The 25,847-nt window shown below is 37.8% G+C and overlaps 1 protein-coding gene across 11 annotated transcripts in view; it reads left to right on the top strand.

Annotated features, from left to right (window-relative positions):
* The window catches only part of RBMS3 (RNA binding motif single stranded interacting protein 3), a 1,638,617-nt gene that overhangs the window by 342,553 nt on the left and 1,270,217 nt on the right, over window positions 1–25,847 (top strand). For all 11 annotated transcript variants that reach the window (XM_060180467.1, XM_060180472.1, XM_060180474.1 and 8 more), the window contains exon 2: window positions 22,984–23,052. In XM_060180467.1, the coding sequence (XP_060036450.1) occupies window positions 22,984–23,052 (69 nt within the window). The remainder of the gene's footprint in view (window positions 1–22,983; window positions 23,053–25,847) is intronic.

A 25,847-nucleotide genomic window follows, 5' to 3' on the forward strand; every position in this document is an offset into this window, starting at 1 on the left:
ACATGTACTCTGTTTTTTTTTTTATGAATTTTTTTCACTTGGAAAAAATGACTGTGTACCTTGAACTCTGTTGCTATTATTTTTCTCTTCTTTTCATCCTACCATTTAATCACAATAAACAACCATTGTGCATGTATTTCCTCTGTGCACGAGTTTTCCCTGGCATTTATATCATCCTAGTAGCAGATATCAACAGTACTATTTCATTTATGAGTAGAATATGGTGTGGCTGCTGGCTTCTTTAATGTTCATGTGAGGAAAGAAAAGTCTCTAAGCCTTTTAAAATAATTATGTGGGGGGCAGGCGGTAGCACAGGGGGTTAAGCTCACATGGTGCAAAGTGCAAGGACCAGCAAAGAGTTTGAGCCCCTGGCTCCCCACCTGCAGGGGGGTCACTTCACGAGCAATGAAGCAGATCTGCAGGTGTCTGTTTTCTCTCCCCCTCTCAGTCTTCCCTCTCTGTTCCCTCTCGATTTCTGTCTGTCCTATCCATCAACAATGGCAGCAATGACAACAATAACAACAATGATAAACAACAAGGGCAACAAAAGGGGAAAAAATCACCAGGAGCAATGGATGCTGTGGTGCAGGCACCGAGCCCCAGCGGTAATCCTGGAGGCAAAAAAGAAAAAAAAATATGCTCATGCCTTGAGCATATTTTAGTACATCAAAAACACCTCTATTTGCTAATCAAGGCACAGAAGAAGCTGGAAGAATCAGAGGTTACATCGTCTGCCCACCCAGAAGTCTTGTCCAGAAATCAGTCATTAATTCATCTTTTCACATATGCTGGGTCACTTCTTGTTTCTTCACCACACCTTACAGTGGAAATATCAATAATTATAACACAAAGATTACAAAAACTGTCAGCAGACCAAGGCCAAGACAGCAGAATTCAAAATTTAAATCATCTTAGATATAAAATTATGTGAAAATTCTACCTCACTATTAAAGATGTGTGTATATCTACAAGAGGAAGAAGGAAGAGAATAAAGATGTGTGATATGCATTCTTAGAAATATTGGTTGTTCCTCTAATGGAAGAATTTTCATTGTGCAGTTCATACAGAAGTTAGAAACTGCATAAAATACAGACTATCCTTGAAAAATCTTTTTGAATTCCTTCCTTCCTTCCTTCCTTCCTTCCTTCCTTCCTTCCTTCCATCCATCCTTCTTCCCTCCCTCCCTCTCTCTCTCCCTCCCCTCCTTCTCCTCTCTCTCTTTCTTTCTTTTGCCTCTAGGGTTATTGTTGGGCCTCATTGCTTGCACCATGAATCCACTGCTCCTGGAGGCTATTTTTTTCCCTGCACACCTGCTTCACCACCCTGCAGGTGGGGACCTCAAACCAGGATCTCAAACCAGGATCCTTAAGCTGGTCTTTGTGCTTCATACTGTGAACACTTAACTGCTGCATTACCGCCGGATCGAATTTCTTTTTCCGTTCTTCCTTCCCTTTTTTCTTTCTTTCCTTCAAGTAACTACAGAATGATTCTGTCATTCCTATTCATCCTCTTCTCCCTTCCTTCTCCTCCCCTCCTCTTCCTCAATTTTCTTTTCCCTTCTGTTTTGGATTCAGATAGAAACAGAGTGAATGAGTGAGGGAGGGAACGAGGGAAGGAGAGAGAAAGAATGAGAGAGAGAGAGAGAGAGAGAGAGAGAGATGCCTGCAGCACTGTGCTACTGCTTATGAAATTTCCTCCTAGGTAGGGACCAGAGGCATGGACCTGAGTTATTGTGCATGGAAACATGCACTATACCAGGTGTGCTACTGTCTGGTCCAAAAATCTCTTAAATTTCAAATTAAGTTCAGTGTCAATAGTTCTGAAATGCATTTATGCAACCACACTATAGTATATAAGCTAAGTAACAGTATAAAGCACACTGTAAGGTCTGCAGCTTATTATATACATTATGTTTTTATATACGGTAAAACATTAGTCTACTAATTTGTAGCATATTATATAGTATATTATATAAAAACATGTAATTATGCACTTAACAGACTAGTAAATATATCCATGAATTTAGAGTACATAATTAAACATTCAATGTATATATATATATATATATATATATATATACATTTTTTAGTCATAATGCAAAATGTTTCTGTAGGTATGAACTGTTCCAGATTATAAATTTATGTACATGCATATATAGCAGGTATAGTTGGATATCTTTCCAAAATGTAATTGACAAAATTTTAATTTATGTAAGCAAATCTGCCTACATGTGAATTTCCAGGCACGGTGGCACGTATGATCAACTTCCTTCCACTGCAAGGCTTTTGCTGAAGAGTAGAAAGTACCTTCTGTTGGCTCCATTTGGAAGTTTCTCCTTTTACTCCTGCATATAAGCTTATTCCTAGCTCACTGTTTGACATAAAGCTGGCTTTTCTGCTCATATGCTGTGAATTTAGGCTATGCATAAATATAAAGCTGGGTTCATGTTTGAAGCCTTGTTCTCTCGCCAGTCTTAGTTTGGGAGCTGAGTAATTAGGTTGCACAAAAAGTCAAAGAAATTGTTGGCCTGCTAGAAGTGCCTTCAGGAATGGCAATTGTTTAGTATCCATTCAAAGAAAAATTGAGTATTCCTGGCAAATGGATGGCATTTTAAACCCTCATAATTTATTTACTCTTATTATAACCATCATAAAAATTGTAGTCCATCAATTATACATGAGACTGAATATTAGAAGCCAGAGGATAAACATGCTGGCACGCATTTCCTTTCAGCCTGGTCACCTCAAATTAGAAACAAGTTAGTTCTGTATTTATGACCTTCTGCAAAAATGCACATGCATATTACATGTCAAATATTATGTAAATCAGTAGTTAGCATTGCTGTGCACACCATTTTCCTACAGACTCCAATTTGATTTTCATAAACAACTGTTTCTCAGAAGTGGTGTTTAGAATTTCCCCTCCAATGACCTCTTTCTAACTGAGTGTATTACTTACCTTTTTCTTCACCGTAGTAAGAAGCAAGGGAAACCACACTGAAAACAAAATTTCTTTTGGTCCTTCTTGTTGAAGATACAGTGGGATTATTTTCTGTTTCATTGATATATTATTTTTTGCTGTGATTTGTTTTGAACTCACTATAAAGTATAAAAATGGTTTTTCCTTTTAAGTGTGGTTCTTGGAGCCCATCTCATTATTTTAGACTCATTCTTTACATTTGGGAATAAAAGAAAAAATACTGAGGTAAGGAAAGCCCAGATCAGGAAACACAGAAAAACAAGCTCTATTTCAGGTGACATTTTCTACCTGTTTTATTCTATGACTAACCTATAGAATATTCTAAGAAAACTGTTGACAGCAGACTTAACTTTCCCAAGGTCCTACATACTCACAGTACCTTCTGTTATGACAAGACTCTGTCTTAATTGTCATTTCAGGTTGTTCAAAATGACAGGGATAAAACAGAAAACAAGAGTTTCATGTGGGCTGAGTAGAGTTCATCAGTGCTATTAAAAATTCTAATGGCATATAAGCCAATTATTGTGGCTTCAGGTAGTTATTCTGAATGCACTTAGATACGTGGCAGCTGAGGTAAACATTTCAGCCCTAGACAGCTCCATTAATTAATTACCACTCAGGATTCCAAAGCTTGCTTAGATGCTTCAAGAGCCATATGGAATACTTACAAGATATGCATTCTCGGCAAATTCAGACAGGCAAACAACTAGGTACTTAATAACAACTTTTCCATGTACTTTGGCATTTGAGTAAGTTCTAATTTTAAAACTTTACACTATATATTCTATTTTCCCATCTAGAGAAACTTATATAGAAGTATCTATAGCATCCTAAAAAGAAAGAAAAAAAATAATGTGTCTGAAGAGGGCAGCCTTTCCACAATATCTTGGAACTTATTCCTCTTAAATACACATTACATTGGACAGTTGTTTTTCTATGTAATTTACTGCTTGTAAATGCTTTTTACAAGTTCTTACCCTAAATCCTATTTTCACAAAATTAGGTTTAGTGCTACACCGCTCTTCCCTACTAACATATTTTTTTAAATTAAAAACAATGTAGTTGGCAAAAGTCTTCTAAATAGATGACTGTATTTAGAAGAATGAACTTCACCGCCCATTTACTCATGAATATTTTAATGAAATACCATTGTTTATTTTCATATATTTTAGTGGGATAGAGGTACTTATTTTTACATATTTTTTAAAATATTTACTTATTTATTTTTGTTGCCTTTGTTGTTTTTATTGTTATAGTTATTCTTGTTGTTGATGTCATTGTTGTTAGATAGGACAGAGAGAAATAGAGAGAGGAGCAGAAGACAGAGAGAGGGAGAGAAAGATAGACACCTGCAGACCTGCTGCTTCACCGCTTGTGAAGCAACTCCCCTGCAGGTGGGGAGCCGGAGGCTTGAACCGGGATCCTTATGCTGGTCCTTGCGCTTTGCGCCTCGTGCGCTTAACCTGCTGCGCTACCACCCGACTCCCAGAATTTTTAAAGTTGCTTCTTATTTAAAAATTGAGAGATCTCTAGTTTTCCGTTGGGGAAAATTGAAATACATTTTTTACATATTTTTCTTATAAAAAGAGGATGTCACGATAATTTTTAGGAAAGAGTGATGATTGTGTTTTATCTAGTTGTACTCTAGTCACAAGTAAAGACATAAAAGTTTTCACTTATGAACATACTCATTTTGGAAAATTCATGTGAGAACTCCCTTGTGTATGGCAATTTATGTGAAGGATGACCCCGGACTTTTTCTTGATACCCACATCAAATGGCCAGATTAGAATGTATCACAAGTGGCAATAGTTGGGAAGCTCACTGCACCTGCATTAACATCTGGTGCTATTTATTACAAGAAAAAAAAAAAAAGGTCTTCCCCAGCCCATATATCCAACAACAGATGAGTGGCTGAGTAAGTTGTGGTCTATATACACAATGGAATACTACTCAGCTATTAATAATGGTGATTTCACTTTGTTTAGCCATTCTTAGATGGAGCTTGAAGGAATCATGGTAAGTAAAATAAGTCAGAAACAGAAGGATGAATATGGGGTGATCTCACTCACAGGCAGAAGTTGAAAAACAAGATCAGAAGAGAAAACACTGTTGTTTTCGATGGGTTATGTTGTTTTCGCCGGGCTGGCTTCACGGGCGGGTAACAGACGACCAGGGACTCATGGTTGAGCTGTAGGCAGTATCTCTTTATTCATGCAGGACGCAGCACAATCTAAGACGAGTTAAGTTAAACTCAAAGTACAGTACTGTAAAACTCACAAAACACTAAGCAGAACTTGGACTGGAGTTGGTGTATTGCACCAAAGGAAAAGTCTCTTGGGTGGTTGAGGGGGAGGGTTCAGGTCCTGGAACATGATGGCAGAGGAGGACCTAGTGGGGTTGTGTTGTTATGTGGAAAACTGGGAAATGTTACTCAGGTACAGACTATTATATTTACTTTCAATTGTATAACACTAATCCCCCAATTAAAAAAAAAAAGGTCCTCCCACTCTGTTTTATGATGAAAATGAGGTTAAAGAGGGAGGAAATCACAGGATCAGAGTAGGTTGTTCAGTGGACCAGGGCACATCTATATAGAGGGAACATCTTAGAGTTCTATGCTTTTGGTTAAGGAACATCTGGGAGAAAGATAGTTTCTTTCTTTCTTTCTTTCTTTCTTTCTTTCTTTCTTTCTTTCTTTCTTTCTATTTTTTTTTCTCTAGGGGGCTCAGTGCCTGCACTAAAATCCACTGCTACTGGCAGCCATTTTTGTTGTTGTTGGATAGGACAGGGAGAAATTGAGAGAAGAGGGTGGATAGAGAGGGAGACAAACACCTGCTTACCTGCTTTACTGCTTGTGAAGTGACCCTTACCGTGCAGGTGGGAAGCCAGGGGCTAGAAGCAGAATCCTTGAGCAGTATGTGCACTTAACCAGGTGCACCACCACATGGCCCCCTGGGAGCTTCTACTTTTATTAAAAGTTGATTAGAACACTCTTAAAACTCATCAAATGTCATTGTTCTCCTCAGGCTTTGGAAAGCATTGGTGGTGTCTAAGCTCTGGGAATTCTGGCTATCCTGATAAATCTCTTAACTCTGAGGGAAAATATATTGTGTTGGAGTAGGCGCAGCCCAACCTGAAAATTGAATTCCAGATAGCCTGTGACAGGATATATCCCAGTGCATCATTTTATACTCTGTTATATTATTTATAAGAAATGCATTGAAAAAATATAAAGCAACACCTGAATATTGATAGACTCATATATTCTCACAAAATGATTGACTTTATTTAGTTCATTCTCTCCAATTGAGAGATGAGAAGAAATGTCATGGTTATTGCCACATAGTCAGTACTAGAGTCAATAAGAAAAGAAAACATGTCCCACTTAACATATTATTACTTTACCTTATGTTACTTGACAGATGGTTTCCAAGAGTGTTTCCTATTCTTCTTTTTAAAAAAAAATATTTCTTTATTTTGAGTGGAGACAGAGAAATTGAGAGGGAAGGAGGAGACACAGAGATAAAGAGACAGAGAGGCATCTGCATCAATGCTTCCCTAATTATGAAGTTTCCCCCTGCAGGTAGGGACTGGGGATGGGGGGAGTAGGGAGGATTGAGCCTCAGTCCTTGCACACTATCACGTGTGTGTTTAACTGGGTGTGCCACCATCCACCACTCCCCATGATTTCTACCACTTGTTATTTATACCCTTTTTTGATCATTCTGCTGCACTAGGGTTGATTTCTTTGGCCAATAGATCAGTCATAGAGCAATCATAGTCAGTCACAGACAACAGACATATTTGACATTTCTTCTGTCTAACAGAATGCTTGGTAATGCTTTACAATGATTTGTGTATTTTATACATTTCTTTTTTTATGTTATATTTTTATTTATTTTTTTAAATTTCTGTATTGAGGAATTAATGTTTTACATTCAACAGTAAATACAATAGTTTGTACATGCATAACATTTCCCCATTTTCCATATAACAATACAACCCCCACTAGGTCCTCTGAATCCTTCTTGGACCTGTATTCTGGCCCCCCCCCCCCCCCCACTCACCCACCCCAGAGTCTTTTACTTTGGTGCAAAATGCCAATTCCAGTTCAGGTTCTACTTGTGTTTTCTCTTCTCATCTTGTTTTTCAACTTCTGCTTGAGAGTGAGATCATCCCATATTCATCCTTCTGTTTCTGACTTATTTCACTTAACATGAATTTTTTAAGGTCCATCCAAGATTGGCTGAAAATGGTGAAGTCACTGTTTTTAATAGCTGAGTAGTATTCCATTGTGTATATATACCACAACTTGCTCAGCCACTCATCTGTTGTTGGACACCTGGGTTGCTTCCAGGTTTTGGCTACTACAAACTGTACTGCTAAGAACATATGTGTACACAGATCTTTTTGGATGGGTGTGTTGGGTTCCTTAGGATATATCCCCAGGAGAGGAATTGCAGGATCATAGAGTAGGTTAATTTCTAGCCTTCTGAGAGTTCTCTGTTCTCCACAGAGGTTGGACCAATTTACATTCCCACCAGCAGTGCAGAAGGGTTTCTTTGACCGCAAATCTCTGCAGTATTTGCTGCTGTTACTTTTTCTGATGTATGACATTTTCACAGGACTGAAGTGGTATCTCATTGTTGCCTTTATTTGCATTTCTCTGACAATCAAAGACTTGGAGTATTTTTTCATGTGTTTCTCAGCCTTTTGGATCTCTTCTGTGGTGAATATTCTGTCCATATCATCCCCCCATTTTTGGATGGGGTTATTTGTTTTCTTGTTGTTAAGTTTGGAAAGCTCTTTATATATTTTGGTTATTAATATCTTATCTGATGTATGGCATGTAAAGATCTTCTCCCATTCTGTGAGGGGTCTCTTGGTTTGGATAGTGGTTTCTTTTGCTGTGCAGAAGCTTTTTAATTTGATGTAGTCCTATAGGTTTATGCTTGTCTTAGTCTTCTTTATAATTGGATTTGTTTTATTGAAGATGTGTTTAAAATTTATGCGGAAAAGAGTTTTGCCAATATTTTCCTCTAAGTATCTGATAGTTTGTGGTCTAACATCCAAGTCCTTGATCAACTTGGAATTCACTTTTGTATTTGGTGAAATGTGGTGGTTCAGTTTCATTCTTCTGCATGTTTCAACCCATTTTTTCCAACACCATTTGTTGAAGAGACTCTGCTTTCCCCATTTAATAGTCTGGGCACCTTTGTGAAAGATTCCTCTGGGCTCTCAATTCTATTCCACTGGTCAGTTATGTCTATTCATGTTCTAGTACCAAGCAGTTTTGATGACAACAGCCCTATAATACAATTTGAGATCTGGGAGTGTGATGCCTCCAGTTCTGTTCTTTCTTCTCAAAATTGTTTTGGCAATTCTAGATCTTTTCTGGTTCCAGATAAACACTTGTGGCAATTGTTCTAGTCTCCTAAAAAATATGGTTGGGATCTTGATGGGGATAGCATTAAATTTTTATATGGCTCTGGGTAGTATATTTATTTTGATGATGTTAATTCTTCCAACCCATGAATATGGAATATCTGAAAACAAAAATGGAGACCTATGGGATGAATTCAAATGAAATAATATACACATTGGCTTACTAGAGGAAGACAGAGAAGGAGGGGAAGAAAGCATACTTCAGGACATTCTTCAGTGTGTCTTTTTCAATTTCCTTGAGTAGTGACTCATAATTTTCAGTATACAAGTTTTTCAATTCTTTGTTTAGGTTTATTTCTAGATATTTTATTGTTTTTGTTGCTATAGTAAAAGGAATTGATTTCTGAATTTCAGCTTCTTCTAACTTAGTGTTTCCATAGAGGAATGCCACTGACTTTTGAATGTTAATTTTGTAGCCTGACACCTTACTGTACTGCCTGATGATTTCCAAAAGCTTCTTGCTGGATTCCTTAGGTTTTTCTATGTATCTGAAAATAGGGAGAGTTTGACTTATTCTCTTCCAATCTGTATCCCTTTATTTTTTTTTTTGTTCCTGTCTGATTGCTATGGCAAGAACTTCCAACACTATGTTGAATAGTAATGGTGATAGTGGGCAGCCCTGTTAGTACCTGATCTGAAAGGAAATACTTCCAGTTTTTCAGCATTGAGTATGATGTTGGCTGTAGGTTTGCTATATATAGACTCTATTATAGATTCCTCCATTAGTCTTGAGGAATTTTCCATCTATTCCCATTTTTTTATAGCATTTTGATCATGAAGGGATGTTGTATTTGTCAAAGGCTTTCTCTGCATCTATTGATATGACCATGTGGTTTTTGGTCTTGCTTTTGTTGATGTGGTGGATCACATTGATTGATTTACGTATATTAAACTAACCTTGCATGCCTGGGATAAACCCCACTTGGTCATGATGAACAATCTTTTTAATATACTGCTGTATCCAGTTTGCTAGTATTTTGTTCAATATTTTAGCATTGTTTTCATCAGAGATATTGGTATGCAGTTTTCTTTGCGGTTGTGTTCCTGTCTGCCTTTGGTATCAAAATGATGTTGGCTTCATAGAAGCTGGAAGGGAATGTTCTAGTGTCTTCAATCTTCTAAATCTTCTAGAAGACTTTTAAAAATAGAGGTATTAGTTCTTCTTTGAAGATTTTGTAGAATTCATTTGTAAAACCATCTGGTCCAGAACTTTTATTCTTGGGAAGGTTTTTTATAACTGTTTGAATTTCTCAGCTATTATGTCCTGAAGAATGCTTTCTTCCCCTCCATCTCTTTCTTCGTCTGGCAAGCCAATAATGTGTATATTATTTCTTTTGAAGTCATCCCATATGTCTCTGTTGTTGTTTTCAGAGTCTCTTAATCTCTTTTTGAGATCTCTTACTTCTTTTTTAGTTGTCTCTATTTCATCCTTGATCTTGCTAATTCTATCTTCAGCCTCATTTATTCTATTCTTTCTCCCATCTACTGTTTTCTGGAGTTCATCTATTTTGTCACCTTGTTCTGATACAGTTGTAGCTTGTTCAGGTAGTTGTGTTCTTAGCTCAGCTATTTCATCTTTTAGCTCTCTAATAACCTTGAGATAATTAGTGTTTTCTTCCAGGGTTTCATTTGTTGTTTCTGCATTTCTGATGACAATTCTTTCAAACTCTTTTTTTTTTAAGAAAGGATTAATTAACAAAACCATAGGGTAGGAGGGGTACAACTCCACACAATTCCCACCACCCAATCTCCATAACCCACCCCCTCCCCTGATAGCTTTTCCATTCTCTATCCCTCTGGGAGCATGGTCATTGTGGGTTGCAGAAGGTAGAAGGTCTGGCTTCTGTAATTGCTTCCCCGCTGAACATGGGCATTGACTGGTCGGTCCATACTCCCAGTCTGCCTCTCTCTTTTCCTAGTAGGGGAAGCTGAGCTCCAGGACACATTGGTGGGGTCTTCAATCCAGGGAAGCCTCGCCAGCATCCTGATGGCATCTGGAACCTGGTTACTGAAGAGAGAGTTAACATACGAAGCCAAACAAATTGTTGAGCAATCATGGACCCAAAGCTTGGAATAGTGGAGAGGAAGTGTTAGGGGGGGTACTCACTGCAAACTCTAGTGTACTTCTGCTTTCAGGTATATATTTTGCAGTAGTTTATAGATACGTGTGAAGATATGCTCTCTCTCACAGAAACTGGTGTATATCTAGGTTTTGGGACTTTGTTAGAAAGTGAACCACCTGAGATGAAATTAGAGTATACAATGAAAGGAAAGGTCTCACCCGAGTAATGAAGCTGAAGGGTTGTCATTCCACACGTGAAGTCTCTGGACACAGTCTGAAGTGAAACATGTTGAGGTGGCAATTGTTGCATTGGTTAGGTTGTGATCGGCGGATGCAATATTATTTGATATGGATTGGGAGAGACATATGGGAAAGTGGGCCCTATCCAAGGGTTCCAGGACTGGGGGAAGTAGGGTTCTATAGTGGAGATGTGAGGTTCCTTCTGTCTTAGGGTTCAAAAAGACAATCGATAGTTAATGTTATCATCACATTATTTGGTAATTGGGTTAACTTTGAAAAGTCCTTTTGTTATGGTTTGCTGTACAATACCCAGTATCTTGTATAAAAGCCTAGACCAAGTAGATCAGAAGCATCCAATAGCACATCTATATACAAGATACTGGGTCTTTCAAACTCTTTACTCACTCCTGTGATTATTTCCTTTACTAGTGTTTGGATGTTGACCTCATTATTTTGTGCTTCTACATTGGGGTTGGGGGCTTTTAGCTGGACTCTTGTCTTGATTCATTTCTCCAATATTTCTTCTTCTTGATTTAACCATTTTATATATTATGTTATGATGTCCCTCTCTCAGTATTTTTCAAATTACTGATTACTCTTGAGACTGGATTGACTTGTGTCTAAGTAAGGTGAATAATGGGTTTACAGTTGTGGAAATTGACAGTTGTTTCAATAGTATTTGAATCCCTGAGTTGGAGCTCAGTGTCTTAAAAGCCTCTTTTGTTCTTTTTCTTCCCTGTAGGATATGGGAGCCTTTAAACTATAAGTAGGCTTCTTAGCTTAATCACTAACTCCAGACCAAGAGATAAAGTAGGGTGGGGCAGAGACAATTCCGTGGTTATGCAAAGAGACTTTCACAGCCCTACCACTAGGCCATTGAGGTATAGATCTTCTCCTGAGTTTCCTGGTTAGTTCTCTGTACCCTGGTGTCAGCACAGGGCCTCCCTGCTACTGCTCTAGATTCTGAGGGCAGTAGCAGTGGAGACTCACAGTTGCATTTGGTAAGTCTCAGGGTAAGTCCTCTCCTCCCTTCAGCTGTCCCCTTGTTGGTGAAACAGACTGGAGGTGGTGTCTCAACTGGTAAACTGCTGGACTGTTACCAGCCATTTAATCTCTCCCTAGGCTCTTCTCTGTCACGAGCCACACACATTTTTGCACTCACCAGTGATTTGGTGCATCCCTGAAGTCCTTCTAGTCCTGCCTTGTTGAGGTCCCTGGTGTTCTCCTTTGGTGTTCCTAGTTGACCTGCTATTTTCTACATTTCTAAGATACTTCGCAGATTTGAGAAGATCTTGATTTGATAATATAGTAATGACATAAACTTTCAAGATCTAGATATGTTAGTTAACTTGGCACTTTCTGGAGATACCTATCAAATCCATAAATATCTAATGTGTTATCTACTGCACATTCCCCAAATTGTAATAATTTGGTGAAGGATTTTGACAAATGGAGGATATAGGAAGATACGGCAAGCAATCACTTTTCCATACAACAGACCACCATAAAAGTGTACCCTTTTTAAAAAATTTTAATTAGTGATTTAATAATGATTAACAAGATTATAAGATAACAGGGATACAATTCCATACAGTTCCCACCTCCAGAGTTCCTTGTTCTATTCCCTCCACTGGAAGCTTGGAAGCTTCCCTATTCTTTATCCCTCTGGGAGTATGGACCAATTTTTTTTTTTTTTCCTTTAGGGTTATCACTGGGGCTTGGTGACATCACTATGAATTCACTACTTCTGTGACCATTTTTTTTTCTTTGATTTTTTTTTTCTTTTAAAAAGAACAGAGAGAAATTGAGAGGGGAGGGGAAGAGAAAGACACCTACAGACCTGCTTCACCACTTGCCAAGCAACCCCCTCCCCCCTCCCAGGTGAGGAGAAGAGTACTTGGACCTGGATTCTTTTGTGAGTCCTTATGTGTACTTAACCCCTTGCACCACCACCCAGCCCCCTGGGCCAAAATTCATTAATCCTTTTATCAAAGTCAAGGTACTGATTAAAATATTCCTTGGTACTCCATATCAGTGCTCTTCAGAGTTAGAATCAGGTTGTTCATTCAGATTGATATGTACTGCATTTTACATTACTTATTTCCTCAGGCATGTTCTATGGAAGAGAAAATTCCTACCATAGGATAATAATCAGTATTTTAACATGTGAAATAGGGAGGAAGAGAAGAGGGTGATGGGGGTGGGAAAGCAGCAGTGTAATAGGCAAGTGCAAAGTTTTTTAGATGTAAAATATTAGGAAACTGGATTGGAAATATTGATTTATGTATCAGTCTTTCATACTAAAATTCTAAGTGTTTTTTTAATATGCCTAAGTGTCCAGTGATTCTTTAAAAAAAATGAGTTAAAGTATAGTCCTATGTTAATCTTCCTACTTTGCTCAGACCACAACTTTCCAATGAGATGTAAAAACAACATCAAATATTCAGTGTATGAGACAAATCTACCCAAGCCTTCTTTTCAAATAAAGTTTTATTTGAACATAGCAACATCCACTTATTCATATTTTCTACGGCTACTTTAAGATTGGTGTAGCTCAGTTATAGTGACAGAGGCCATATAGCCAACAAAAAACTGAAGTATTTTTGCATGGGCTGTTATTTTTTTGCTAACTCTTAGGCTGGGTTATTTGAAAAAAAAAAAAAAAGTAACATTTCCTAAATTGGACTAAAGAACCATTTTTCATTCTTTGGTCTAATTTATCTATAACAGTTTGGGAAACACTGAATCAACTCAAACTTTCGTTATAAGTCTATGTGTGTCTTTGTTTCTCTTAGTACCTTAAGGTAGAACTTACACTGCCCTGCTAGGCAGTTGCTAGAAGAGAATTTTTGTTTCTCTAAAACACAGACTGGCAGGTCTGACCCAATAACTAAAGTGAATCAGCTCTTTTTGTAAGCTACAGCAAGATCAAGTTGAGTTATAGAGAAAGCTGTGTGATAACAGGAAGCTTATCATTTATTTACTGAGCATCCTGTTTGCCGTTTTTAGTCTTGTGCAGGAAGAGAGCTGGAGGTTACCTTGTGTTCATATCTTTAGGGACTTAACAGTTCTCTGTCTCCTTGAAGAAAGTGACTGTAAGACATATTAAATAACAATGTGAGAATCCAGGGACTTGATTTTTTAAAAAGACCTGAAGGAGGAAAATAATCTTAAAACTTATTTTCTATTATTCAGAAGAATAGAGTTCTTTCCACCCTTAGGTATGGTTATCAAGATACTATGTGCTTTCTGTAGACTTCTGCTTCTTTCATGGTAAGAGGTGAATAATTTTTCAGTTTAAAAGAATTAGTTGTATATTTCTGTATAACAAATCATCCCAAAATTTAGCAGTGAAAGCACAAATACTGAGTACCTTGCCTAATTTATGAGAGTTGGGATTATGTGATAAGACTGGCTATAAGTGAAGAACTTTCTTAAAGTTGAAGTCAAAGTATTAGCTGGACTATAGCTAATACTTTGTTTTGACGACTTGACTAAAAATAAAGGACATGTCTTTTTCATTTCTTTTTACTTATTTTATTTTTACATTTTTGCAATTTTTGCTGTGATTACAACACTGTATGATTGCAGGGTATAGTTCCACACCACATCTACCACCAGAGTTCTGTGTTCCCACCACCCAACTGATAACTATCATGCTTCTCATAAAATCATAGAAACAGTTCTCTGGGGAGTCGGGCGGTAGTGCAGCAGGTTAAGCGCATGTGGCGCAAAGCACAGGGACTGGCGTAAGGATCCTGGTTCGAGCCCCTGGCTCCCCACCTGCAAGGGAGTCGCTTCACAGGCAGTGAAGCAGGTCTGCAGGTGTCTATCTTTCTCTCCCTCTCTCTGTCTTCCCCTCCTCTCTCCATTTCTCTCTGTCCTATTCAACAACAACGACAACAGTAATAACTACAATAATAAAAAAGGGAATATATATTTTTAAAAAAAGAAACAGTTCTCTCTCTCTCTCTCTTTGCAAATTAATGTTTACCAGTTCTCTAGATTTCACATGAGTCACCTTTTTTTTTTTCTTTTAAGCTAGAGATGCTCAGCATTGCCTATGGTGGTACTAGGGACCTCAGTGTCTCAAGCATGAAAGTATTTTGAATAACCACTAGGATTATCATTATATAGCTACAATGTTTTATTGGTTAAATATACAGATATACATTGCGAAGAATACTAAAAATGGTGTGAATGCCAAGAACCAGTGCTCACCATAGACCATTTGGGAGTCTGGTTACTTAAAGAAGCACCTAGGAAGAAATATTTTGATGCCCATTCTCCTTGCCTCTGACCAAAAACATTCAAAATCAAGACCAAGGGATTGGTCTTCAGATCAGCTGCCATTGCTCACCTTTAGGCACCTTATCATAAATAAAATCAAGACACCAAGATATTTTATTTCTTCTGTTTGTTGGGAAATTGTCTTGGTATACCAATTTTGTTACAACGAGGCAGTTTATTACTTTTAAGAGAAAGTGCTATGATCTACCAACATATGATTTTTCCTTATTGTAAGTCTCTTATGTACTGTATAGCTTGTATAGTCTCCATATGGTTGGTGGGCATGAAATAACTCTCTTTGCAGTAGAATCGTACGCACATGCGTTTTCCACGTGAATTGCACTCTCTTCTGAGGGTTAGAACTGAGTATCTTCATTCATTCATTGACTCATTTCATTCAAACTTCAAAACTGCAGTATTTGTGATTATGAAAGTTCTGGTTCTGGTTAATAGAACAATGTAAAAAGTCAAGAAACACTTTACCTGGTACTTGCATATTTGCGTGGTGAGGGGCATGAACGGTGTGCAACAAAACAAGTACATGAACAAGTTTATTTCAGATGCTGGTAGGAGTTATAGGAAATTTCACAACAGGGGCACTAGGTAGACCTGCATTCAATTTTTTTTTGAGGGGGAGAGAAAAATGTCTTTTGCAGCTGACTCACCATTTTTAGCCCTTATTGCTGATTTGAGCATACTAGGTATTCCACTGAATGCCTGTAAAGTTTAAGTGAAGGGGGTCAGGGAATTAGCAAATAGAAATCTTATTTTTATTTCAATAGGCATTTTCACTTCTAGAGGAAGATGGAGGTTTTTTTCTGCACTTTTTTTTTTTGTAAGCAAAACACCAAGATTTGGTTAAGCTTTCTTAAAATAGGACTGGAAAAATAAATGAAACCAAGGAGACAAAGACCACTGAATTTACAAGTGACTAAATCAATCTTTATTATAATTGTACTGAGACTTTCCTCTTATCCTTCTTACATTGAGTTTGGCTTAAATTAATTTCTGCATTGGTCATGGAGTGAGGGCACATTGAGTAACTCACCGAATTTCAGAGAAAAGAGTATGGAGATTTTGGAGATGGCCCAGAATAGGCCATTAAAATGACTAAGAAATTGGAAAGTAGGACACACCAAGAAAGGTTAAATAAAATTGGTTGATTCTTTTCTGATGACAGGAAAAGAATGTCAAATGATGCTTAGCATTAACAAGAGATGGAGAATATGTGAGGTATTCATCATTCATTGTGATGATTTTAGTTTTTGTTGAAACTGAAGAGATTTAGGTCAGCTTTTAGGTTGAGTTCCATACCAATGTTTTAGTATTCTCAGTACCTCTAGACATGAAATGAAATAGTTGCTTGACTGAGTTAGGTTGGTCCAAAATTCTGAGATTTCTCAATTGGGATGAATAATTTCTTGTTAGAATGACGTTGGTAAGTCTATGGTTATATTTATAAAGGACATAGAGATTAGAGACTGTGTCTTCTGTATTCCATGGAGTCTTAACAACATACATTCAGAGTAGGGGCTGATTTGATGTAGCAACTCATCCTGGAGTACAAATTTTGGGATATCAAAATTATAAATGAAGAAATCATGCTACTCTTTCACTATCATACTTACTTAAGTTATTCCAGAACTTTACCCTATGCTTTTTTGTTCTTTGTAAGTTTCCTTTTTATTAAGTTGTATGATATGTGTACTTGTGGTTTTTTTTTTTTGGGGGGGGGAGTTACTTATTAAGGTATGTGTGGGTAGAGATTTTACCACTTAAGTTTTATGAAGTTTTTTATCCTAGAAGAAAGGTCTCTGAGTCAGCCTTCCATACCTTGCTTATTAAAATGTTACTGCTGCCCAGGCTATTTGCTTTTTTGGTCTCATTTCTTGCATGATTCATCTCGCTGGGGTTGAAAACAAGATTTTCCATCTGAAACGAAAATCTCCAAAGTCAGACCTGCCATCCAGAGTTCAGCCTGTCTGAATCATTCATGTTGGTTCCTGGATCCTATTTGTCAATGATTTTTTTTGTACTAAGATGGTAAATGCAGATGGCTCACTGGCACCTTCCAGCACAATTTATTGTTTTTTCATTTCTTGTTCTTCAAATATGTTCAAGGCTTAATACAGGAAAAATTTCAGCTACTGCAAAATGTGAATGTTCCCAAAGCCCCTTATCTTATGGTGAGAGAGAATTAGACTTGGAGGAAAGGCGCCAAAGCAAAGGACAGTTAGGATATGGAGGACAGTGGCTGACTGGCTGTCATGTTATAGTCTCTGGCAAGTTTTCTCCACAGTCTGTTATTGAATGTGCCCGTCATTGAAGGCTCCTGCACAACACTTGCTTTGGATTATAGAACACTCTAAGAAGTAAGCCTCTTAGTACCCCTCTTGGCATACATTTGTCATGAAAATGTTCTACTCTCTCATTCTTTATGATAGAAGTAACCTGAATTTCCACAAACTTTATCTGCCTAAATATGTCTTTGATTTCTAGATTTTGTAGATTGTCAAGGTCTTTCAGAGCTACTCTACATATTACTGAGTCATTTATATCATATGACTTGTACCCCTTCAGCTCACTTCTAAGCAATTTGTGTCATTTCCTTCTTTCTTGCTCTAGAAGTTAAATTGAGGAACTGCCATCCCAATATCCTAAAGATTGGGCAATGGTCATATGTTTTCAAGGAAATTGTAGTAGCCATTGGGTCTATCAGGTTCACCAACATTGGCCTCAATAATTTCACTTTTATCACAACTGCCTCCTATTAAGTCAACCTCCTTTTCATATTTTTAATATTAAATAGGGCTAAGTTTACTGGAATTATTAATTTGATGTTTGATGTTTCTTGAGTATTAGCTACATTAGAGCACACACACATCTGGTTATATGGGTGGATAATAACTAATTCTAACTAGCTTCCTCACTCCACCCCACCCTCTATGGAATATACGGTTTATGAGGAAGAGGAAGCTGCCTTTAGAAGCAGATACAAGAAAGTAGTGTTAGTTTTCATGGGCATTAAATGCAGGTGCAGTGAAAGCATATCAGAAGAGTAATAGCTTGTTGGCAAGGTTGTCCAAGGGCAAGGGATGATGTTGAAATTGAAATTTTGCCTAACCATTTAATTGCTTGTGGAGGTTTGAGGTTGGATCTATATCAGAAGATTAAAAATCAGATTCTTTTCCCCAAGCGCCTTCTCACAATTTCATGAACTATTTCTCTGGAGTTTGAGAGCTCATTTTATCCACTTAGAGAAAACTCTCAGTAATATCCTTGGGTTTCTATGCCTCTACTCTTCATCATCGTTGTCTATTAATGGGCATGGCAATAGAAGACTGTGTTGGGATCATTCTGGGATTCTTTGCTTCTAAGATTTGATGCAAATCAATGGAACAGACTCTTAACATGCAAATTTCTAGACCCTGTATCCAGAGTTTATACATTTATGGGGGCAGAGAATTTGCCTTTAAACCAGCTTGTCTTATATTCTGCTCTGCTTACCACCCTTTGAGTAACTACTGGTTCCAAAGGCACTAGTAGGAGGAGAAAGAGTGTAGCAACAATTACCTCAGTTCCTCGATGAGTTTATTTTCTTTGCCTAAGTGGAAAAACAGACTATATAGTATTCAGAACAGTAAGGATGGCATGAAAGGAATTAGGACTTATCAAAAGAAGATGGGTGACGCATTAATATTGAGTTGTTATTGCCTCCAGATCCATAAGTGTCCTTTTCTCCTTCCTACCACATTTCCTTTAATAATTTGGGCCATAGGCTGCAGGTAACACTTCAGTTTTTTGTGTGCTTTGAGTGGCAGTCATAGGTTGGTCATACCATGATTTTATTTTGATTAAAAACCCAAAGCTTTCAAGAAGCTGTAGGTTGACAAAGGATCCAAAGAGATGACTAGGATGCAAGGAAAGAACCTGCTTAAATTGGTTTAGCCACTATGGAGAACAGGATGATGGTTCCTCAAAAACAACAACAATAACAACAACAAAGTTGTTTTTTTTTAAAGGAACTATATCCTTTAGCAGTTCTTTTTTTTATTATTATTGTTATCTTTATTTATTACATAGAGACAGCCAGAAATTGAGCAGGCAGGGGGAGATAAGAGAGGAAGAGAGAAAGAGAGACACCTACAGCACAGCTTCACCACTTGCAAAGCTTTCCCCCTGCAGGTGGGGGACCTGGGGTTTGAACTTGGGTCCTTATGCATTGTAACATGTGTGCTCAACCGGGTGTGCTACCACCTGGCCCCATTCAGCAGTTCTATTTCCAGGTACTTAGCCAAAGGAAATGAGAAGTACTCTGTACTCTCAAGTATACTGCAGGATTTTTCAGAATAGCCAAATGTGAATAGAACTTAAGTGTCTCTGAATGGATGGATATGGAAAATGTGGCATATAAAACCAGCTCTGACACATATACAGTGGGGCATGAGGAAAAGGGAAGTTCTTCCATTTCTGAAAAAAAAAGATGAATGACCTTAAGAGCATTATGATATATATGTATGATAAATGAGACAGAAAAAGACAAATGGTATAACTTACACATAGAATCTAAAAATGTTGCAACTCAAGAAGAGACTAGAATGGTAGCTGTGATGAGTTAAAGTTGATGAAATTAGGAACTTATGTTTTTTTTTTTCTTTTTGCCTCCAGTCGCTGGAGCTTGGCACTGTGAATCCACCGCTTCTGGTGACCTCCCCCCCTTTTTATTGGATAGGAAAGAGAGAAATTTTATGGGGGGATAGATAGAGGGAAAGAAAGATAGACACCTGCAGACCTGCTTCACCACTTGTGAAGCAACCCCTGTACAGGTGGAGAGCTGGGGGCTCAAACTGGGATGCTTGCGCAGGTCCTTATACTTCATACTATGTCTGCTTAACCCAGTGTGCCAGTGCCTGACTCTTGGAACTGAATTTTTAAGTTTAAAAATGGGAGCAAGTAGGTAGTAATTCACGGAGATCTAATGCATAGCACAGAGATTATAATCAACAGCATTATATTATAAACTTCAAAATTATAATCAACAATATTATATTATAAACTTACACAATGTTATATGGCATCTATGCCTCAATAAAGACAACGCAAACAGGTTTTTTTATGAGATAATAAATTTCTCATAATTTCAGAAACACATATTAAAGTGTGGAATAACTATGAACTGTGCTCTCAAAGAATGATATACCACAAATTAGCCTTATAATAAGTTCAAAGTCTTATTGTTAAACTTAAAGAGACTCTGTTGAAGACAAAATTGTGGATCTGGAAACATAGCTGATAGTTTCTTTGTAAAAATTTAAGGAAGAAGAAATCCATTAAAATGGCTAGGCAAGAAATTTGTCTGGATTATTAACATGACAAGTTAGTGAACTAAAGTCCGAGAAGTTACTTTGACATTTTAAATATACAGTATTGAAGGGAAACTAATATTTTCAAGGAAATTTAGTATTGTCATTGTCCTAAGTAATCTATACTTTAAAAGTATAGAATCATTTAGTTGAATAGATTTGGGATTGCATATGAGGCTAATTGTCAGCTAATTTAGCCTTATTTCACAATTAGGAAATGAACATTAGAGAATGCACATTGTCATTTAATATAAAATCTGATGTATTTGAAGTTGATTCTTCCTGCTTCTGACAGTGGGAATATGATTAAGTTCCTTTTTATATAACTTCTAGCTACCTCTTCAGTTGTGGTCCAGCTATCCACACTGAAATCCTCCTCTTATGCTCTGATGTTGGGTCTAATTCCATTAACCTCTTTGGGACTGAGAGATGGAAGGGCTTGAGAGCAGATCCTAGTTCTGCCTTCTCAGATGGGCAGATGCTAAAGGGAAGTTGAATTGAGCAGGCAGAACAGATAATTTAGCCAGTATGCCAACCTCTTTGTGGCAGGGATTCAGGAAAGCTGTCAAAATCAGCAAAGGCCAGCACAGCACTGTACAAGGATCCTGAATGGCAGATGGAATGCAGTGATGGTGAATACAGGAGTTGGCACTGTTGTCTCAGTCTCTTGATCATTTTCCAAACATACCAATCACTTTCACATCTTCATGTCTCGGTTATCCTGTTAGCTCTGCCTAAATCATCCAGAAGTTTCTGATGAATTGAAGTCCTATAATTTGAATCTTTATTTAAATGAGCTAGCAGAGTGTATCATTACACTGTATAAGTAACAGAAAAATGTCATTATATTTTATGATATCATATAGTTGATTACACAAGGACAGTTAAGGGGATACTAGCAATGTGAACCTGTGGTTCAGGTGCTTGACAAGTTGATTTTGAATTTTGGCTTTTATCATGGTCACAAAGTGGTTCCTCTAGCTCCATGTATTGTATCTGCATTTATAGAGAAAAGGCCAGGGGGGAAAGGCAATTATATCAGAATAGAAAAATGTTTTTTGGAGCTGGTCTGGTTGAGCACACATGTTACAGTGCACAGAGACCTAGGCTCAAGTCCCTGGTCCCCACATGCAGGGGGCGCGGGGACATCATGAATGGTGAAGGATGGCTGCAGGTGTCTCTCTCTTTCTGGCTATTTCTATCCAATAAATAAAGTTTTTTTTTTAAAAAAAGAATGAAAAGTGCTTCTCAAAACTACTCTGCAGGAGAATTAAACCCATCTCTCTTTCGCCAGAAATAGAGATGGAGAATGCTTGAGATAATAAGTAGCTTTTATAACCTCTATAGTAGAAGCAATCAAAGAAAGATCTGAGAATGGTTTGAAGGGCAAGGAGACAGTTCACTTGGTAGAGCATGTCCTTGAACATTTGTGAAGACCTAGATCTGTGCCTCTGTTACCAAATGTGAGCTCTGTGCTTCAGGGTAAACTTGTGAGGGATGAAGTGGTGCTGCACTGTCTCTCCTCCCCACCCCTCTTTTTCTACATATCATTGACTGCACAATGGTTTGCAGGCAGTTGTGAAAGTTCACAGGTATGAATCTCTGCAAAACCCCAGCAACCAAATGGTTTGGGAGCCAGGAGAAAACTCTCCCAGTTAAACTGCACAGTCTGCCGTGGGGAAGGATTAACAGCTGGCTCCCATTTGAGAGCAGCAAGTAAAAGGGAACTTCATGAACAGTGACATGGGTCTGCGGTGTCTCTTCTCTCTCTGACTTGATCATTCTGTTTCTCATCCTTTCTCTAAGAGAGAAAAAAAAAAGGGGGAGTCAGGCTGTAGTGCAGTGGGTTAAGCGCAGGTGGCGCAAAGCACAAAGACCGGCATAAGGATCCCGGTTGGAACCCCTGCTCCCCACCTGCAGGGGAGTCGCTTCACAGGCGGTGAAGCAGGTCTGCAGGTGTCTATCTTTCCTCCTCTCTGTCTTCCCCTCCTCTCTCCATTTCTCTCTGTCCTATCCAACAACGACAACAACAATAATAACTACAACAATAAAATAACAAGGGCAACAAAAGGGAATAAATAAATAAAATAAATATTTTTAAAAAAGAGTAGTTTGGGATGAGATTATCTATAGTGAGTTTGTAGTAGAAACTTTCCCATAACAAGATTAATTCTGAAGAGATGTCACTTTTATACCTGGGAATTGGTTTACTGCTTTATTTTTCTGCTTGTTGAGTTGAGTCACTTTAGTTGTTTAGATGTGGATATCATTTCTTATATGTAGTGTGTCACACCTGTTATCATATTTGATTCTCACAGGAATCTCATGACATAAAGGTTTCTACTCAGGCTGCCTAAAAGAGAAAGTTGAGACAGAATTCTTGGGTAATTTGTGCCATGTCAAAATGGCCACTGCAAACTATGACTTAAATCCAGATCTTTTAATTCTAGTGGTCCACATTATCAGACTTGTTGTGGGCAATATTTTAAAAGAAATGCATTTTAAAGGTTAAGTTCAGAGTCTGAGAAGTGTTAATGTTTGTTTAGGAAAATCTGAGGTATTCCATTTGTGTGATTGCATGCATTTTTCTCTTTTCTCCAGAGAACCTCAGCCAGCAAGCCTTCAGGTGCTCCTTCCTATAGCAGATGGTCCAGTTCACAGCCTCATCAGGTAAGATGCTCTTTGTAAGATAGTCTGCATACCTGCTTTCTTTGAAGTGTACTTAAACTTACAAATATATATATATATATTGCCATTGGGCAAATGTGGAAGATAATGGTCTTTGTTTGATTTCACCTCAATGGTGGAACCTGTTGACAAATGCTTGTATTATTCTGAGCACCATTAGTTTCTCCACCTCAAAAAGTCTTGGGTCAAGGTTACATGAAGGGAACAGTGACAAGACAAGCTGAAGTTAGATGTTCAAAGCCTCATACAGCGGCTTGCTGATCAAATAAACCTTGCAGTAATTATAGTTACATTTTTCTTTCTTAAATATCCTTCAGCCAAGAACTCTATTTTGCTCTGGGGAATTGTGTTTGCTCCCACACGTGTGTGTATATGCACATGTGTATATGACAGATGATGACTGTTAATATATTTATTCCTATATCAGAAATGTATTAAGATTCATTTACTTTCTTCCTTTCCTCCTCCTACTCTTCCTTCTTTTCCTCCTCTCTCTTCTTCCTCTCTCTCTCTCTCTCTCTCTCCTGGTTACCCAGAGCAATTAGTAATCTCTATTCCAATATAGTACTGCACACTGTTTAACCTCGTTGTGGGAAGTGAAATCCAGAGAGTGCTGATGTTTCTCTATGTGTAAACAAAATTCTTTCCTGTTGGTGGACAGTTTTTACGGATAACATACATGACCATGTGGGCTTCTTTTTGATGAGGATGCTAATTTTGGATTCTCAAATCATTCAGATACTAATTATGAGCCTCAGAAGAAAAGTCTGATCAGAATTCTTAGGAGTTTTAGGTTATTTAGTTGGCTGCAGTGATTTCAAGAATGTTTCATTATAAATGATTTATTTTCATATTTCTCTCATGTTTTGACTTTCTGTTGAAATTGAACATTGGTAATAATTTGATTTAACATGGACATAATGTGAGAACTCTTAATACACTCCCATTAATATTTTTTGCTGCTATTACAAATTGATATTTAATAGTAAAATAATATTAAGCAATATAAGAGAAAATTTTTCCTGTTAGAGAACATTTTATCTCAGTACCTATTTTTATCATAAATTGGTTAGTGGAAACAATAAGTGGTGGTTTTGATTCTGTTGGCATCAGGTTTGTATGGACACAGTATAACCTGGTACCTTTGGAAGGATATATTGTTTTGTGAACGTGGACAGATAACAGATGACACAGAAAGAGGGACATTGTCACTAGTTAAGGAAAACTGCATTGAATATTCAAAGTTCTTTTACTTACTTGTAAAAATATTTTTTTATTTGTTTATTTTCCTTTTGTGTTGCCTTTGTTGTTTTTAATCAATGTTGTGGTTATTATTGTTGTTGTTATTGATATTGTTGATAGGACAGAGAGAAATGGAGAAAGGAGGGGAAGACAGAGAGGGGGAGAGAAAGATAGACATCTGCACACCTGCTTCACCACTTGTGAAGCAACCCCCCTACAGGTGGAGAGCCAGGGGCTCGAACCAGGATCCTTTTGCTGTTCCTCGAGTTTTCTGCCATGTGCACTTAACTCACTGCGCTACAGCCCGACTCCCCAAAGTTCCTTTACTTCTATGTAGAAGCTAGGACTTAAAAAAAACGCACTGGATTATGTATCATTATTTCTGTTTCCATATTTTGTTTTCAGTTCAGTGTTTTCAGACATTGAACAAGTCACTATTTATATTCCTACACTTTGTCTGAAAAGGGATTTGGAGGTGTTCTAATTTAGTCTTCATAGTCGAAGGTAAGCAAAACCAGGACTTGTATTGTCCAAGGTTATACAGACTTGGAATTTATGGTCTTTCTCACCAGCAACTATTCAGTTTGATTCATAATGAACTCTATTACCCATTCTTATTGACCACTATCCATCAGTATGATCTTTGGGAGAACTTCCAGTGAGATCCTGTAATGGGATCATCCTTTGAATTTGTTCTATTCTAGGTAAACTTTTTATATGCTCAGTGCTATGACAAAAACAAACACAAGTTGATACTCTCATGGTTCTTAATTCTGAGAATGTGTCCTATTTTGTGATATTATGATGGCCTTATTTTATAAAATGTCGGAATTATGAAATGACATTTAGTTAATTTTATTATAGTGGGAAAATTAAAATAGTGACAGCCTTATCCACAGTCCCCACTGCTTTTCTGTGACTTGTTACAGGTTTTTAAAGCCATAGGGTGGAGGAGCTAACCCACAAAAGATTTCATTTTTATGTTTTCACATGCTGCAATAAATCTGGTGATGTGGGAGACTTCTAGTATTAGCAGTGCCTTTTAAAAAAATTTTTTTTTATTTTTTATTTAAGAAAGAATTAATTAACAAAACCATAGAGTATTAGAAGTACAATTCCATACAATTCCCACCACCCAATCTCCATTTCCCACCCCCTCCCCTGATAGCTTTCCCATTCTCTATCCCTCTGGGAGCATGGACCCAGGGTCATTGTGGGTTGCAGATGGTAGAAGGTCTGGCTTCTGTAATTGCTTCCCCGCTGAACATGGGCGTTGACTGGTCGGTCCATACTCCCAGTCTGCCTCTCTCTTTCCCTAGTAGGGTGTGTCTCTGGGGAAGCTGAGCTCCAGGACACATTGGTGGGGTCTTCAGTCTAGGGAAGCCTGGCCGGCATCCTGATGACATCTGGAACCTGGTGACTGAAAAGAGAGTTAACATACGAAGCCAAATAAATTGTTGAGCAATCATGGACCCAAAGCTTGGAATAGTGGAGAGGAAGTATTAGGGAGGTACTCACTGCAAACTCCAGTGTAC

Source organism: Erinaceus europaeus, chromosome 21 (assembly GCF_950295315.1).
Source record: "Erinaceus europaeus chromosome 21, mEriEur2.1, whole genome shotgun sequence".
In the NCBI taxonomy this organism is placed as follows: domain Eukaryota; kingdom Metazoa; phylum Chordata; class Mammalia; order Eulipotyphla; family Erinaceidae; genus Erinaceus; species Erinaceus europaeus.